This window comes from Petromyzon marinus, assembly GCF_048934315.1.
Source record: "Petromyzon marinus isolate PM22_M1 ecotype Great Lakes invasive population chromosome 80 unlocalized genomic scaffold, UKy_Petmar_22M1.pri1.0 chr80_unloc.3, whole genome shotgun sequence".
In the NCBI taxonomy this organism is placed as follows: Eukaryota; Metazoa; Chordata; class Hyperoartia; order Petromyzontiformes; family Petromyzontidae; genus Petromyzon; species Petromyzon marinus.
Genome location: NW_027422631.1, coordinates 790879 through 809439, shown reverse-complemented (window position 1 = coordinate 809439; position 18561 = coordinate 790879). Strand labels below are relative to the sequence as shown.

Below are 18561 nucleotides of genomic sequence, written 5' to 3'. Positions count from 1 at the left end.
CTCGGCGTAGCGGCGTCGCAACGAGGAGGAGGCGTTGGGATGCTGCTGGATGCTTCTAGACGCTACCCACGCGCCTCGGTCTTAGTCCCGCCTCCGTCTTGCCCATCATCTCGTGTGTTATCGCGGACCACGCTTCACCCCCCCCCCCCTATAGTTTAAATTATTTCTCCACAACGCGGTTGTTCTTCAGGAACGCAACAACCACCGCCGCGTTGCAGGAGAACGACGGACCGTGAACGCGCTTCGACGATTCGCGGCAACGCGACGGCAACACAAAGCGCCACGCGCGGTCTCTCGCGACCGGCGGTATCTGCGACGAAGGTTTTTGTCGTCGTTGCCGCCGGGTTAGATGGCGTTGGATCACAATCCTGGCACGTCGCCCGATGAAGCCGGTCGCCGTTGTTATTTAATCGCCGGCGAAACGTCACCAGTACTCGAATTGTAAACGCTGTGGTGGGTTCACTCTCCCCGACACACAAGCGCCGTGTGTGCTGAAGTTGGTAACCAATTGGCACGTTTCGTTTACGTGACAAACCCTGACTGATTGGCCGTGTCAGGCGATGGTGGTGGGTGGTGGTGGGTTAACGACACAGTGTTTATGTTTACGAGATCTCTAACCCAACAACAACAACAAAGAACAAACCTCTGTCACGGAAAAGTGTCGCCACAGGGCAAGTCGCTCCCACCTCCTGGAGACACTGACACAGAGCAAGTCGCTGGGACCTCCTGGAGACACTGACACAGGGCAAGTCGCTGGGACCTCCTGGAGACACTGACACAGAGCAAGTCGCTCCCACCTCCTGGAGACACCGGCACGGGCTGTGTGAGCTGGGCTGCCTTCACAACCAACGAGACGCCGGCGCTGCCAACTGGGACCAAGACGTCAGCGCTGCCTCCACCGGTCCGGTGAGGTCATTCTCAACAGCAGGTTTTTGTTTTTTTACTTCACTTTACTTTTCCAGGTAAGGCCCCCACTGAGCTGTGCGGTAGCGACCTGCCTATCACAAATGACGGCAGCGCACCGAAGTGGCTTATCACGTGACATTTACAGCAGCCAAATACTCTGAACGCATGTTGAGATGTTAACCACCTCTCCTGGTATACAGGAGATCGTTGGTTCGATTCCGACCCTGACGCCTGCTGTATATTTTGAGTTTGCGCGTCTCTCTCTCTCCCCGTGGTCGTGTGGATTTTTCTCCAGGTCCTCCGGTTTTTCCCCTCGACATTTAGAATCGAGATCACGCAATCAGAGTATCTGGCCGCTATCAATGTCCACACAATGATGAGCCACTTCGCTGAGCTTTCATTTGTGATGGCCAGGTGGTCGCGTCTGATAAAAGAGCCTCTACATATTCTGTTGGACCTTACTTAGTAAAATCCCAAGATAATTTTTGTTAGTTTAAGTATATAATTTTATACAGAATCACAAACTAACGCTCAACTTTCTTAACCGTGTAAGAGTCAACACGCGCCACCACCGTGCGACGACACGCGAGCAACCGGGACGACGCAGAGAATCTCTCGACACTTTCACTCGTCTGAGACGTCTGCAGAGTTACAGGGTGGGTGTCACCGTTCACGGGGTGGGCGTCGCCGTTCACGGGGTGGGCGTCGCCGTTCACGGGGTGAGCGTCGCCGTTCACGGGGTGGGCGTCGCCGTTCACGGGTGGGCGTCGCCGTTCACGGAGTGGGCGTCGCCGTTCACGGGGTGAGCGTCGCCGTTCACGGGGTGGGCGTCGCCGTTCACGGGTGGGCGTCGCCGTTCACGGGGTGGGCGTCGCCGTTCACGGGGTGGGCGTCGCCGTTCACGGGGTGGGTGTCACCGTTCACGGGGTGGGCGTCGCCGTTCACGGGGTGGGCGTCGCCGTTCACGGGGTGGGCGTCGCCGTTCACGGGGTGGGCGTCGCCGTTCACGGGGTGCTTGTGACCAGTCACGGGGTGTCACCAGTCACGGGGTGTCACCGTTCACGGGGTGTCACCGGTCACGGGGTGGGTTTCACCGTTCACCGCTGCACGCACTGCGCACGCTGCACGCACTGTACGTACGTCGCACGGGGCAGGGCTACGAGACGGCACGCGGTGCTCACGGAGACCGGCGGGAGACGTGCAGACTGGGGTATCTGTAGGTGGATCGCCCTGCGGTGCCCCCCTCTAGGGTAACAACAGTGCAGCTCTGCACGGGGGACTCTGCACACTCACACACACAGGGACCCCCAGGTGGTGGGGGTGGAGGTGGGGGACGTGCAGTGGTTGGGACCGAGAACTCCGCACTTGCAATCGAGGGGTGGCCGGGTCGGTTTAATCTCCCGCCCCCCACAGGGTGTGAGGCAGGTGTAGGAGGATTCCGTAGGTTTCCGTGTTCACGTTCAAAATCACTTTCAAGAGTGGCACAGCCTCGGCTAATCACGTGGCCTGTTGTTTGAAACTAATTCACAGCTCGGCGCTGTGCGCTTTGTGCTCAGGATGGCTGACTTTTCTGTTTCCACGTGGATGAGAAAATGCATTGTGGCCGGTGTGTGTTCTCTGGTGCCTATGAAGATGTGATAGATGTGCAAACGCCTTCTCACACACGGTGCACTTGAACGGCTTCTCTCCCGTGTGTGTTCTCTGGTGCCTGTGAAGAGTTGATAGTTGTGCAAACGCCTTCTCACACACGTTGCACTTGAACGGCTTCTCTCCCGTGTGTGTTCTCTGGTGCCTGTGAAGATTTGATAGTTGTGCAAACGCCTTCTCACACACGGTGCACTTGAACGGCTTCTCTCCCGTGTGTGTTTTCTGGTGCTTGTGAAGAGTTGATGGGTCTGCGAACGCCTTCTCACACACGGTGCACTTGAACGGTTTCTCTCCCGTGTGTGTTCTCTGGTGTATCTTCAAGCTACTCTTGCCGTCTGTGCTGTATGGACATTGGTCACACTGATGACTTTTGTTACTGGGCTTAGTGGGGTGTCTCCTCTGCACGTGATGCTCTAGACTAGAGCGGAAGATGAACTGACGGTTGCAGGCAGGACACGGCAGCCTTGTGACCTCCACCCCCACTCCACCTGCGTCATCCCAGAGGCACAAGACGCACACACCAACACCTAGACATGATCACTCTTGAACACGTGTGTGTATATATACAAAGGTAAAGGTCCCCAACAGCCATATCAGACTGTTGGGCAAGTGTTGTTTGCGAGTACCTATGAAGGCCGGCACGGTACACGAGTGGGAGGGTGGCCAGCACCACACATGGCCGCCTTTGTCTCCCCAGTGGCAATGTTTACTACTACACACCACACCTGTTACAAATTTGTACCTTAGTAGTGTGTGTGGTGCCTATCACCTCTGGTGAGCAGTGGCTATCATCTCTGGTGAGCGGTGGCTATCATCTCTGGTGAGTGGTGGCTATCATCTCTGGTGAGCGGTGGCTATCATCTCTGGTGAGTGGTGGCTATCATCTCTGGTGAGCGGTGGCTATCATCCCTGGTGAGTGGTGGCTATTATCTCTGGTGAGTGGTGGCTATAATCTGGTGAGCAGTGGTGAGTCTCTGGTGAGCGGTGCTCACAGTGTTCCTCGCTTGGTGGAGGCTGCACGGGCTGCAGGTCTCTGGCGGTGGCCCTGGGAGCCAACTCGCTGCTGCTGCTGCTGCGGCGTCGCGAGGGCTCGGCCTCGCAGGCGATGCCCAGCTCCTGGGCGAACTCCTCGCCGTACCAGACCAGCAGCTCAGAGCCGGGCCCCACGGCACGGAACGTGCGGTAGTAAATCTGCCCCCGGTGCTGGAAGGCCACCAGGTTCTGCTCCTGCTCATTCCTCGCGCAGTTGACGAACCTGCGGGGGCAGACGCGGGGGGCGGGGTGGGCGCTGTTAGCGAGCGCCTATTAAGGGCCGGCACTGGGCGCTACGTTGGGGTGGTGGGGCTGGAACCACGCTCAGTACCGGGTGCTCATTTGATGCCGAGTCGACCAAGGGGAGGCCCAGGGTCTCTGTGTGCAGTGGTTCTGGTTTCTGTGTGTGGTGGTTCTGGTCTCTGTGTGTAGTGGCTCTGGTCACTCTGTATGGTGCTTCTGGTCTGTGTGTAGTGGTTCTGGCCTCGAGTGGTTCTGGTCTCTGTGTACAGTGGTTCTTGCCTCTGTGTGTGGTGGTTCTGGTCTCTGTAGTGGTTCTGGCCTCTGTGTGTCGTGGTTCTGGTCTCTGTGTGTAGTGGTTCTGGTCTCTGTGTCTAGTGGTTCTGGTCTCTGTGTGTAGTGGTTCTGGTCTCTCTGTGTAGTGGTTCTGGTCTCTGTAGTGGTTCTGGTCTCTGTGTGTAGTAGTTCTGGTCTCTGTGTGTAGTGGTTCTGGTCTCTGTGTGTAGTAGTTCTGGTCTCTGTGTGTAGTGGTTCTGGTCTCTATGTGTAGTGGTTCTGGTCTCTGTGTGTAGTGGTTCTGGTCTCTGTAGTGGTTCTGGTCTCTGTGTGTAGTAGTTCTGGTCTCTGTGTGTAGTAGTTCTGGTCTCTGTGTGTAGTGGTTCTGGTCTCTGTGTGTAGTGGTTCTGGTCACTTTGTGTGGTGGTTCTGGTCTCTGTGTGTCGTGGTTCTGGTCTCTGTGTGTAGTGGTTCTGGTCTCTGTGTCTAGTGGTTCTGGTCTCTGTGTGTAGTGGTTCTGGTCTCTCTGTGTAGTGGTTCTGGTCTCTGTAGTGGTTCTGGTCTCTGTGTGTAGTAGTTCTGGTCTCTGTGTGTAGTGGTTCTGGTCTCTATGTGCAGTGGTTCTGGTCTCTCTGTGTGGTGGTTCTGGTCTCTGTATGTCATGGTTCTGGTCTCTGTGTGTAGTGGTTCTGGTCTCTGTGTGTAGTGGTTCTGGTCACTTTGTGTGGTGGTTCTGGTCTCTGTGTGTAGTGGTTCTGGTCTCTGTGTGTGGTGGTTCTGGTCTCTGTGTGTAGTGGTTCTGGTCTCTGTGTGTAGTGGTTCTGGTCTCTGTAGTGGTTCTGGTCTCTGTGTGTAGCGGTTCTGGTCACTTTGTGTAGTGGTTCTGGTCTCTGTGTGTGGTGGTTCTGGTCTCTGTGTGTAGTGGTTCTGGTCTCTGTAGTGGTTCTGGTCTCTGTGTGTAGCGGTTCTGGTCTCTGTTTGGTGGTTCTGGTCTCTGTAGTGGTTCTGGTCTCTGTGTGGAGTGGTTCTGGTCTCTCTGTCCAGTGGTCCTTAAGACAAGAATCACCTCATCCAGTTTGATTTAGATTCATCCTGAGCGTCAACATATTCACGATCCTTTTTGTTTTTGTAAATCTGAAACACACACGCACACGAGCAGATCCACAGATAACTCACGTGAGTTGGACCGTAACTTGAACTTCTTTCGTACCGGACGTAGCCAACCGTGCTGATCGGAGGTGCGGGGGGAAGGACAACAAACTAAACACTAAGAGCAGTTCTAAAGAAATGAATTTTAAATCTACAAGATTTAAAAGTGCATAGCTCCCAGTGGCTTCCTCATATTGGAAGCAAGAACCTTCCAGACGGCCGCAGAAGTGCGTCTGTAAGAGCCGCGCCATGCGCTGACCATCGTCTTTGCACGATGGGTAGCCAAACGCCGCTGCTGCTGCTGCGAGCATGAACAGAGTTTGAGTGATGATGGTTTATGCTTCTTGACGAGATAAGCCGCGAGGTGTCGTGGTTTATTTTTGCGTAAGGAGTGCGTGAGGAGGAACCACGAGTCTGTGGTTCCTCCTTACGCATCGAACTTGTTCTGTCCTTGCGAGCGAGCGGCTACTGTGGGTTACAAGTTGAACTCATAATGACGTGAAATTTTGGGTCTCTCTGTGAGTCTGTGGGGCCCTGTGTGAGTCTCTGAGTCTCTGTCCAAGTCTCTAGGTCTCTGTGTGAGTCTCTAGGTCTCTGTGTGAGTCTGTGGGTCTCTGTGCAAGTCTGTGGGTCTCTCTGTGAGTCTGTGGGTCCCTGTGTGAGCCTCTAAGGCTCTGTGTGAGTCTCTGGGTCTCTGTGTGAGTCTGTGGGTCTCTCTGAGCGAGTCTCTGGGTCTCTGTGTGAGTCTGTGGGTCTCTGTGCGAGTCTCCGGGTCTCTGTGCGAGTCTCTGGGTCTCCGTGTGAGGCTCTGGGTCTCTTCTGTGTGAGTCTGTGGGTGACTGTGTGAAGCTATGGGTTTCTCTGTATCTCCCTCACGAGCCTCCTCTCCACACACGACAACGACGATGATGATGTAGGAATAGGAGGAGGCTGCAGCAGTGGCAGTGGCAGCAGCAGCAGCTCACCAGCCAGCAGTACTCGCTCACGGGGTTCTCCTCAGACACCTCTCCCTGGTAGGGCCCAAACATCACCCCCTTGGGCAGCTTCTTCCTGTTGCTCCACACCCCGAGGCCGGCGCCGGCGATGGAGGAGGCGCCGACGGTGAGGCCCTGGGGCAGGCTGAGCCGGGCCCTGTCGGCCACTCCCGGGGCCACGGCCGCGTCCGCGATGAACTCTGGCGGGCCGTGCACGGAGCACTCCCCCAGGTAGAAATCCCTGCACAGCTCGCAGACTGAGAGTCACAGCAGCAGCAGCAGGAGGGGGGCGAATCGCAGTAGCAACAGCAGCAGCAGCAGTGGCACTGTGAGAGGGTGAGAGGGTGAGGAGCGCTCCAGACAGATGCCTCCCTCCCTCCCTCTCTGCATAGTGAACTTATTTAGCTCGCCCATCGGAGATGTATTCCCTGTCACCCTCCCTGCATCCCTCTCCTCCCTCCCTGCATCCCCGAGCGAGGAGCAAAAGAGAGAGAGGTGAGTGAGAGTGCGAGAAAGGGAGCGTGTGAGAGGGAGGGCGAGGGGGAGAGAGTGAGAGGGAGCAGGTGGAATATATCGAGTGAGAGCGCGGGAGCAATAGAGGGAGATAGGTGAGAGTGTGAGAAAGTGAGAGTGTAACAAAGTGAGAGAGATAGGTGAGAGTGTGAGACAGTGAGAGTGTAACAAAGTGAGAGAGATAGGTGAGAGTGTGAGACAGTGAGAGGGTAACAAAGCGAGAGAGATAGGTGAGCGTGTGAGACAGTGCGAGTGTAACAAAGCGAGAGAGATAGGTGAGTGTGTGAGACAGTGAGAGTGTAACAAAGTGAGAGTAATAGGTGAGGGTGTGAGACAGTGAGAGTGTAACAAAGCGAGAGAGATAGGTGAGAGTGTGAGACAGTGAGAGTGTAACAAAGCGAGAGAGATAGGTGAGAGTGTGAGACAGTGAGAGTGTAACAAAGCGAGAGAGATAGGTGAGAGTGTGAGACATTGAGACTGTAACAAAGTGAGAGAGATAGGTGAGAGTGTGAGACAGTGAGAGTGTAACAAAGCGAGAGAGATAGGTGAGTGTGTGAGACAGTGAGAGTGTAACAAAGTGAGAGAGATAGGTGAGAGTGTGAGACAGTGAGAGTGTAACAAAGCGAGAGAGATAGGTGAGTGTGTGAGACAGTGAGAGTGTAACAAAGCGAGAGAGATAGGTGAGAGTGTGAGACAGTGAGAGTGTAACAAAGCGAGAGAGATAGGTGAGAGTGTGAGACAGTGAGACTGTAACAAAGTGAGAGAGATAGGTGAGAGTGTGAGACAGTGAGAGTGTAACAAAGCGAGAGAGATAGGTGAGAGTGTGAGACAGTGAGAGTGTAACAAAGCGAGAGAGATAGGTGAGAGTGTGAGACAGTGAGAGTGTAACAAAGCGAGAGAGATAGGTGAGAGTGTGAGACAGTGAGAGTGTAACAAAGCGAGAAAGATAGGTGAGTGTGTGAGACAGTGAGAGTGTAACAAAGTGAGAGAGATAGGTGAGAGTGTGAGACAGTGAGAGTGTAACAAAGCGAGAGAGATAGGTGAGAGTGTGAGACAGTGAGAGTGTAACAAAGTGAGAGAGATAGGTGAGAGTGTGAGACAGTGAGAGGGTAACAAAGCGAGAGAGATAGGTGAGCGTGTGAGACAGTGCGAGTGTAACAAAGCGAGAGAGATAGGTGAGTGTGTGAGACAGTGAGAGTGTAACAAAGTGAGAGTAATAGGTGAGGGTGTGAGACAGTGAGAGTGTAACAAAGCGAGAGAGATAGGTGAGAGTGTGAGACAGTGAGAGTGTAACAAAGCGAGAGAGATAGGTGAGAGTGTGAGACAGTGAGAGTGTAACAAAGCGAGAGAGATAGGTGAGAGTGTGAGACATTGAGACTGTAACAAAGTGAGAGAGATAGGTGAGAGTGTGAGACAGTGAGAGTGTAACAAAGCGAGAGAGATAGGTGAGTGTGTGAGACAGTGAGAGTGTAACAAAGTGAGAGAGATAGGTGAGAGTGTGAGACAGTGAGAGTGTAACAAAGCGAGAGAGATAGGTGAGTGTGTGAGACAGTGAGAGTGTAACAAAGCGAGAGAGATAGGTGAGAGTGTGAGACATTGAGACTGTAACAAAGTGAGAGAGATAGGTGAGAGTGTGAGACAGTGAGAGTGTAACAAAGCGAGAGAGATAGGTGAGTGTGTGAGACAGTGAGAGTGTAACAAAGTGAGAGAGATAGGTGAGAGTGTGAGACAGTGAGAGTGTAACAAAGCGAGAGATAGGTGAGTGTGTGAGACAGTGAGAGTGTAACAAAGCGAGAGAGATAGGTGAGAGTGTGAGACAGTGAGAGTGTAACAAAGCGAGAGAGATAGGTGAGAGTGTGAGACAGTGAGACTGTAACAAAGTGAGAGAGATAGGTGAGAGTGTGAGACAGTGAGAGTGTAACAAAGCGAGAGAGATAGGTGAGAGTGTGAGACAGTGAGAGTGTAACAAAGCGAGAGATAGGTGAGAGTGTGAGACAGTGAGGGTGTAACAAAGCGAGAGAGATAGGTGAGAGTGTGAGACAGTGAGAGTGTAACAAAGCGAGAGAGATAGGTGAGTGTGTGAGACAGTGAGAGTGTAACAAAGTGAGAGAGATAGGTGAGAGTGTGAGACAGTGAGAGTGTAACAAAGCGAGAGAGATAGGTGAGAGTGTGAGACAGTGAGAGTGTAACAAAGTGAGAGAGATAGGTGAGAGTGTGAGACAGTGAGAGGGTAACAAAGCGAGAGAGATAGGTGAGCGTGTGAGACAGTGCGAGTGTAACAAAGCGAGAGAGATAGGTGAGTGTGTGAGACAGTGAGAGTGTAACAAAGTGAGAGTAATAGGTGAGGGTGTGAGACAGTGAGAGTGTAACAAAGCGAGAGAGATAGGTGAGAGTGTGAGACAGTGAGAGTGTAACAAAGCGAGAGAGATAGGTGAGAGTGTGAGACAGTGAGAGTGTAACAAAGCGAGAGAGATAGGTGAGAGTGTGAGACATTGAGACTGTAACAAAGTGAGAGAGATAGGTGAGAGTGTGAGACAGTGAGAGTGTAACAAAGCGAGAGAGATAGGTGAGTGTGTGAGACAGTGAGAGTGTAACAAAGTGAGAGAGATAGGTGAGAGTGTGAGACAGTGAGAGTGTAACAAAGCGAGAGAGATAGGTGAGTGTGTGAGACAGTGAGAGTGTAACAAAGCGAGCGAGATAGGTGAGAGTGTGAGCCAGTGAGAGTGTAACAAAGCGAGAGAGATAGGTGAGAGTGTGAGACAGTGAGACTGTAACAAAGTGAGAGAGATAGGTGAGAGTGTGAGACAGTGAGAGTGTAACAAAGCGAGAGAGATAGGTGAGAGTGTGAGACAGTGAGAGTGTAACAAAGCGAGAGAGATAGGTGAGAGTGTGAGACAGTGAGAGTGTAACAAAGCGAGAGAGATAGGTGAGAGTGTGAGACAGTGAGAGTGTAACAAAGCGAGAGAGATAGGTGAGTGTGTGAGACAGTGAGAGTGTAACAAAGTGAGAGAGATAGGTGAGAGTGTGAGACAGTGAGAGTGTAACAAAGCGAGAGAGATAGGTGAGAGTGTGAGACAGTGAGAGTGTAACAAAGTGAGAGAGATAGGTGAGAGTGTGAGACAGTGAGAGTGTAACAAAGTGAGAGAGATAGGTGAGAGTGTGAGACAGTGAGAGTGTAACAAAGTTAGAGAGATAGGAGAGAGTGTGAGACAGTGAGAGTGTAACAAAGTGAGAGAGATAGGAGAGAGTGTGAGACAGTGAGAGTGTAACAAAGCGAGAGAGATGGGTGAGAGTGTGAGACAGTGAGAGTGTAACAAAGTGAGAGAGATAGGTGAGAGTGTGAGACAGTGAGAGTGTAACAAAGCGAGAGAGATAGGTGAGAGTGTGAGACAGTGAGAGTGTAACAAAGTGAGAGAGATAGTTGAGAATGTGACAGTGAGTGACTGAGACAGTGAGAGAGAGAGGTAGAGGGAGCAGGGGGTCTCACAGAAGAAGTCGTCGTCCTGGGGCTCCTCCACCTCTGTGTAGACTTTCCTCTCGCGCTGCCGCAGGCCGTAGCGAGAGCGAGCGCTGAGCGACACCGCCGCAGCCTGGGCGGAGGAGGCCGGCGGCACGGAGGAGCCTGCGGGCAAACGCGGCGAGATGTTGACCACCTCTCCCGGTGTACGGGAGGTCGTGGGTTCCATCCCGACCCTGACGAAGCCTGCCGTACATCCGGAGCCCGCGTGTCTCTCTCTCTCTTCTCCGTGGCGAGATGTTGACTCCCTCGCGTGGTCTACGAGAGGTCGTGGAAGCGATCCCGACCCTGACGACTCACCCTGTATGTGTGGAGTCTGCGTGTTGTACCTCCCCGTGGTTGCGTGGATTCCGGTGAGAATAGAGGGGAGCGTGGAGTTCCGGTGAGAATAGAGGGGAGCGTGGAGTTCCGGTGAGAATAGAGGGGGAGCGTGGAGTTCCAGTGAGAATAGAGGGGAGCGTGGAGTTCCGGTGAGAATAGAGGGGAGTGTGGAGTTCCGGTGAGAATAGAGGGGAGTGTGGAGTTCCGGTGAGAATAGATGGGAGCGTGGAGTTCCGGTGAGAATAGAGTGGAGTGTGGAGTTCCGGTGAGAATAGAGGGGAGCGTGGAGTTCCGAAGAGAATAGAGGGGAGCGTGGAGTTCCAGTGAGAATAGAGGGGAGTGTGGAGTTCCGGTGAGAATAGAGGGGAACGTGGAGTTCCGGTGAGAATAGAGGGGAGCGTGGAGTTCCGGTGAGAATAGAGGGGAGTGTGGAGTTCCGGTGAGAATAGAGGGGGAGCGTGGAGTTCCGGTGAGAATAGAGGAGCGTGGAGTTCCGGTGAGAATAGAGGGGAGTGTGGAGTTCCGGTGAGAATAGAGGGGAGCGTGGAGTTCCAGTGAGAATAGAGGAGCGTGGAGTTCCGGTGAGAATAGAGGGGAGCGTGGAGTTCCGGTGAGAATAGAGGGGAACGTGGAGTTCCGGTGAGAATAGAGGGGAGCATGGAGTTCCGGTGAGAATAGAGGGGAGCATGGAGTTCCGGTGAGAATAGAGGGGAGTGTGGAGTTCCGGTGAGAATAGAGGGGGAGCGTGGAGTTCCGGTGAGAATAGAGGGGAACGTGGAGTTCCGGTGAGAATAGAGGGGAGTGTGGAGTTCCGGTGAGAATAGAGGGGGAGCGTGGAGTTCCGGTGAGAATAGAGGGGAGCGTGGAGTTCCGGTGAGAATAGAGGGGAGTGTGGAGTTCCGGTGAGAATAGATGGGAGCGTGGAGTTCCGGTGAGAATAGAGTGGAGTGTGGAGTTCCGGTGAGAATAGAGGGGAGCGTGGAGTTCCGGTGGGAATAGAGGTGGAGTGTGGAGTTCCGATGAGAATAGAGGTGGAGTGTGGAGTTCCGGTGAGAATAGAGGGGGAGCGTGGAGTTCTGGTGAGAATAGAGGGGAGCGTGGAGTTGCGGTGTGAATAGAGGGGAGCGTGGAGTTGCGGTGTGAATAGAAATCACCGCTGCAGGCTACGCACCTCCACGTATCCTCTGGAGCACCACCCTCAGGGCCTCCTTGCAGGCGGTGGCTCTGCGCTCCAGCCTGAACATCGCCATCCTGGCCTTGTGCACCTCCCTCAGCTCAAATCCCCTGAACTCCTCCTCCTGCTGCTGCTCCTCCACGCCCTGCAAGATGCTCCACACGTACTCCAGGGCTTCCACTTTAGTCTGAGCGGAGGGGGCGGTGGGGTGAGGGGTCGGAAGGGGGTGTGGGGGACAGAGTTGGTGCGGTGACCAGCGGTGGCTAGGAGATGTTAACTCCCTCGCCTGGTACGCAGGAGGTCGCGGGTTCGATCTCAACCCTGACACCTCATCGGATTCCTCCATTACAATACATATTCTAATTCTGATATTCTGATTCTGTATATCTGATTCCAGACATCAAGCAGAACCATGCCGTCGTCATGCTGAACCTCCGTGGGTATGGCAGGCCAAGACTCTTCTACGAAAAGTAAAAAGTAATAAAATACAAATTAAGATTCTTCCACTGATCTGTGTTTCGTCATTTCTGTACGACTCCAATAATTTTGATCGTCAAAATCGCCAAATTTGCGGAGCTCCGCTGCAAATACAGGGAGACGAGAGGTGAGGCAGCGACGAGCTCAGCCTCCCCTCTGATTGCGCAACCCCTCAGAAACTGGATGGAGCGCAGGCAATAAGCGCGTGCCTGTTACTATCTCTCTGTAATGATTGGAATTATACAGAAATTACATTTATAACAGAGCAGTGGAAATTTTTATTTTTTACTTTTCGTAACAGCTATTTTCATTGGAGTATATGACAGGTGAGGCTCAAGCCTCGCCTGCCTCCCCTGACCGCACGTCCCTGGTATAGTAGTGTTTAGTAGTCCGTACGTATGTTGAATTTCTTTGGCACCGTACGTAGCCAACCTCGCTAATGGGAGGTGCGTGGGAAGGTCAACAAACTAAAGACAACAACAACAGCAGCTGTAACGAGAGGAGTGCCGTGCGCTGTGCACAGAGACCTTGCGCTTGCTGGGAGCTGCCCTCGCGTGCGACTCTCCCACGGTAGCCCAGCGTGAAGCAGCCCCCTTGCCTCCTCCTGCGTGAACACACACACACACGTGTGAACACACGCACACACGTGTGAATACACACACGTGAACACACGCACGTGTGAACACACGCACACACGTGAAAACACGCACACACGTGAACACACGCACGTGAACACACGCACACACGTGTGAACACACGCACACACACGTGAACACACGCACGCACGTGTGAACCCACACACACATGAACACACGCACACACACGTGAACACACGCACGCACGTGTGAACCCACACACACATGAACACACGCACACAAGTGAACACACGCACACACGTGTCCATGTGTGTGAACACATGGATACCCGTTAACACACGCACACACGTGTGAACACACCCACGTGTGTATTTACGCATGCAGGCATTTACTCACTCACATATTTACAAATAAATTAATGATCTCCCTTGTGCAGCCTTAACAGACTGTTATCACAGGACAGAACCAGGTTCCATGGGTTGGGGGTCTCTGTGTGAGTCTACAGGGGTCTCTGTGTGAGTCTACAGGGGGTCTCTTCGTGAGTCTTCAGGGGGCCTCTGCATGAGTCTACAGGGGTCTTTGTGTGAATCTACAGGGCGCTCTGTGTGAGTCTACAGGGGTCTCTGTGTGAGTCTACAGGTGGTCTCTGTGTGAGTCTACAGGGGGTCTCTGTGTGAGTCTACAGGGGGCCTCTGTGTGAGTCTACAGGGGTCCCTGTGTGAGTCTACAGGGGTCTCTGTGTGAGTTTACAGGGGTCTCTGTGTGAGTCTACAGGGGGTCTCTGTGTGAGTCTACACAGGTCTGTGTGAGTCTACAGGGGGTCTCTGTGTTAGTCTACACGGGTCTATGTGTGAGTCTACAGGGGGTCTCTGTGTGAGTCTACAGGGGGTCTCTGTGCGAGTCTACAGGGGTCTCTGTGTGAGTTTACAGGGGTCTCTGTGTGAGTTTACAGGGGTCTCTGTGTGAGTCTACAGGGGTCTCTGCGTGAGTCTACAGGGGGTCTCTGTGTGAGTCTACGGGGGGTCTCTGTGTGAGTCTACAGGGGTCTCTGTGTGAGTCTACAGGGGTCTCTGTGTGAGTCTACAGGGGGTCTCTGTGTGAGTCTACAGGGGGTCTCTGTGTGAGTCTACAGGGGGTCTCTGTATGAGTCTACAGGGGTCTCTGTGTGAGTCTACAGGGGGTCTCTGTGTGAGTCTGCAGGGGGTCTCTGCGTGAGTCTACAGGGGTCTCTGTGTGAGTCTACAGGGGGTCTCTGTGTGAGTCTACAGGGGGTCTCTGTGTGAGTCTAAAGGGGGTCTCTGCGTGAGTCTACAGGGGTCTCTGTGTGAGTCTACAGGGGGTTTCTGCACGCTGTGCAAGCGCCCTTTTACGTTTGCCTCCTCCGCCTCTTCGTCCTCCGTGCACCGCCACCTCCTTCCTCTTCCTCCTCCTCGTCCATTCCTCGTCGGAGTCGCTCGACCGCCCGCACTCCGCTCCATTCCCCCTCGCCCTGCGCTTGCCGCGTGCGCGCATGAACTCGGGCTGGGCCGGGTTCATCCCTGCGCAAGGAGGCAGTCGGTCATTGTTATTTGGACGTATTGGCGGTACACCGGTGCAGCATAGCGACACACCGGTTCCTCGTAAGACAGTCCTGACGATGTGATTATTATCGGAGAGTGTTTGTTTGTCGTGTTCGCCACAAGCACGCTTGGTTAATGCAGTAGCTTTGATTCCTTGCAAAAGGAATAATCTATTTGGTGTGTGGACATCTTAACGCCTCCCTCCTGTTTGATTGCCAGAAAGGGAAAAATCGATTTTTATTTTTCACACTTTGATACTCGCAAAAAGGTCCCGTCATGTAGCTGCTCATCCCGAGCTATCAATGCTCTCGATGCTGCATTGTCTTTGTACCGGTCGCCTTTTGGTGTTGTTCTCTGGTCTGACACTGGTGAGACTAGACCATGAAGAAGGCTGTCTCTGGGGTAGACCAATCAGTTTCAAAGACAACGATTAAATATTATCAGAGAGTGTTTGTTTGTCGTGTTCGCCACAAGTACGCGTGGTTAATGCGGTAACTTGATTCCTTGCAAAAGCTACAATCTATCTGGTGTTTGAACATCTTAACCGCCTCCTGTTTCATTCCCCTAAAGCGTAAAACCTATTCTTATTTTTCACAGTCCCGACGGCGTCGCTGTCGCCCCTTGAGTGAGCTGCAGGACTCTCCGTCAGAAGTTGCACTCAGATTCAGCAGCCGCGTCCCCCATTCCGAACGTGCGGTGGCGACACCACGAGTCGTATCGAGGAACCGTCCCACCGAGTCTCTAGGGGCACGAGGAGTCAAATCTTGCCGCTGGAGCACGGAGCAGCCGCTGGAGCACAGAGCAGCAGATCGTCATCACACTGGGCACGACTGGAGCACGGAGCAGCAGATCGTCATCAGACTGGGCGCCGCTGTACGTCAACAGACTGCGAAGCTTCGTGTTCAATTCTGCTCGTGTCACATTCCGTCTTCCTGCCACTACGGCATCACGACAACTGATTTTGACGCACCACCACCACTACCACCACCAACCCGAAATATCCTTCTGTCCGGTGTCTCGAATCGCGAGGAAAAAAACGTAATTATTGCCAAAAATGTGCTGATTATTTTACACAGCATAACGGTGTACCACCGCCACTACGTTCATCTATATAATGTGGCTGCTACAACAACACCAAGCAATACAGTAAACACGATAGGAGTGCAAAGTATAGGAAAGGTAAACAAATCACACACACACACAAAATAAACTATTTTTGTAAATGTTGTGGGTTTACTCTCCAACATTAGGAATCCGATGAGCTATGAAGCTCTTTTTCACAGATGTCCCATAGGGGGCACGGGGCCAGGAAAGTTACAACAACGACACAATACACAAACTAAATCTATTTTTACTTCACCAAGTGAAGTCCACTGAGCTATCGGCTTCTTCTTCAGAAGCCACCTGGCTGCCACAAATGACAGCTCAACCAAGTGGCTCACCACGTGGACATTTACAGCAGCAGCCAAATACGTTAAACGCGTGATGTTGATTCTACATTGTGGAGCGACAACCCAGAGGACAGGCATCGAACCCACGACCTCCTGTATACCAGGCGAGGTAGTTAACATTTCACGGGGGAGAGACACACGCAGACTCCAGATATGTGACAGGCATCGTCAGGGTCGGCATCGAACCCACGACCTCCTGTAGACCAGGCGAGGTAGTTAACATCTCATAGCCACCGTGGCGCCCCGTGCATGGCACTCTGCTACGACGTTCTGGTCTCATTATCATTATAATCACTACGACAATTAGTTTATTTGTGAAGAGGCTCGGGCCTGCCGTACCCACCGAGGTTCAGCATGACGGCGTGGTTCTGCTTGATGTTCCTGTAGCGCCGCTTCTCGCACTCGGCCAGGTCGCTCCACTCGGCCTTGGTGAAGAAGCCTCTGATGTCTCGGAAGTCGCCCATCTCCTGCTGCTGAGGCGCAGAGACACGGAGGGGACGAGACGCGGACGACGGTCAGACGCAGTCACGGAGAAGCAGTCACGGAGACGGAGTCACACGGATAGCGAGTCACGGAGATGGAGTCACACGGATAGCGAGTCACGGAGAAGGAGTCACACGGATAGCGAGTCACAGGGATACGAGACAAAGATCCCCCGTGTGGCCTTAACAGACTGTCTGGGCAAGCGCTGTTAGCGAGCAGCGCCTATGAAGGCCGGAACGACGCGCGAGGGGGTGGGTGGCCAGCACCACGCCCGGCCGCCTTTGTCTCCCCAGTGGCGATGTTCACTACTTCACACTCGCTACACCGGGTGCTCATTTGAGGCTGAGTCGACCTAGGGGACGAAGCCCAGGACCGGGTTAGAAGATCGTCGCCGGTGTTGGCCGAGCGCTGCGCTACGAAGCCGGCAGAGACCCGAGTTCCATTCCCGCTCACGGCCACCACCAACAGCGGTGACGATCATCTGAACCGGTCCTGGGACCTCGTCCCCTAGGTCGACTCGGCCTCAAATGAGCACCCGGTGTAGCGGTGTGTGAACATCGCCACTGGGGAGACAAAGGCGGCCGGGCGTGGTGCTGGCCACCCACCCCCTCGTGTGCCACAGTGCCGGTAGCCTTAATGGGTGCTGCTCACTAACAGCCTGTTAGAGGCTACACGGGGGATCTTTGTCTTTGTGGTAAAGTGTGAGGACTCCCCACCTCTACCATGACGTACTAGCTCCAGATAGAGGTAACTTTACCCCACGTTAGTTAAATTTACCTCAGATGCGGTAACTTTACCTCATGTGAGCTAACTTTACCTCATGTGAGCTAACTTTACCTCATGTGAGCTAACTTTACCTCAGGTGAGGTAACTTTACCACAAATGAGATTACTTTACCTCAAGTGAGGTAACATTACGTTAGGTAGAGGTAACTTTACCTCAGGTGAGGTAACTTTACCTCAGGTGAGGTAACTTTACCACAAATGAGATTACTTTACCTCAAGTGAGGTAACTTTACCACAAATGAGATTACTTTACCTCAAGTGAGGTAACATTACGTTAGGTAGAGGTAACGTTATCTCAGGTGAGGTAACTTTACCTCAGGCCAGGTAACTTTACCTCAGGCAGAGGTAAAATTACCTCAGGTGAAGTAACATCTCAAGAGAGATAACTTTACCTCATGCGAGGTAACATTACCTTTGGTGAAGTAAAATTACTTCAGGTGAGGTAACTTTTCTTGAGGTGAAGTAACTTTACCTCAGGTAGAGGTAACATTACCCCACGTTAGTTAAATTTACCTCAGGTGAGATAACTTTACCTCAGGTGAGGTAACTTTACCTCAAATGAGATAACTTTACCTCAAGTGAGGTAACATTACGTTAGGTAGAGGTAACTTTACCTCAGGTGAGGTAACGTTACCTCAGGAGAGGTAACTTTATCTCAGTTGAGATAACTTTACCTTAGGCGAGGTAAATTTACCTCAGATGAGGTAACTTTACCTCAGGTGAGGTAACATTACCTCAGGTAGAGGAAACTTTATCTCAGTTGAGATAACTTTACCTTAGGCGAGGTAAATTTACCTCAGATGAGATAACTTTACTTCAGGTAGAGGAAACATTACCTCAGGTGAAGTAGCTTTACCTCAAGTGATGTAATATAACGTTAAGTAGAGGTAACTTTACCTCAGGTGAGATAACTTTACCTCAGATGAGGTAACTTTACCTTAGGCGAGGTAAATTTACCTCAGGTAAAGTAACAGTATCTCAAATGAGGTAACTTTACCTCATGCGAGGTAACATTACCGTAGGTGAAGTTAAATTACTTCAGTTGAGGTAACTTTTCCTGAGGTGAAGTAACTTTACCTCAGGTAGAGGTAACATTACCCCACGTTAGTTCAATTTACCTCAGGTGAGATAACTTTACCTCAGGTGAGGTAACTTTACCTCAAGTGAGGTAACATTACGTTAGGTAGAGGTAACTTTACCTCAGGTGAGATAACTTTACCTCAGGTGAGGTAACATTACCTCACTGAGGGTAAGGTAATCAGAACGTGATGCAATCCGAATAAAATCACGTTATATTATAAGGTAATCTTCACCGCGACATTCTCATTCAGTGCAAAGTAAATATTGTACAGTTAGTCGCTCGTGTCAACACTGTACTAGATGTGGAGCTGTAATCGTAACGTGAAGTCGTCTCGTAGCCTAAATCTTACACGATTTAAAATACGGACTGCAATGTAACCC

General features: G+C 52.4%; 1 protein-coding gene across 1 annotated transcript; it reads right to left on the bottom strand.

Annotated features, from left to right (window-relative positions):
* Positions 1-1530: 1530 nt before the first annotated feature.
* On the bottom strand, positions 1531-5254 carry LOC116937523 (histone-lysine N-methyltransferase PRDM7-like). The gene is made up of 3 exons (XM_032944654.2): positions 5168-5254; positions 3546-3808; positions 1531-1547 (listed from the first exon to the last, which is right to left on the bottom strand). Exons 1-3 carry the CDS (start codon positions 5170-5172, stop codon positions 1531-1533), a joined length of 285 nt encoding a protein of 94 aa, XP_032800545.2. The 5' UTR covers positions 5173-5254.
* Positions 5255-18561: the final 13307 nt, after the last annotated feature.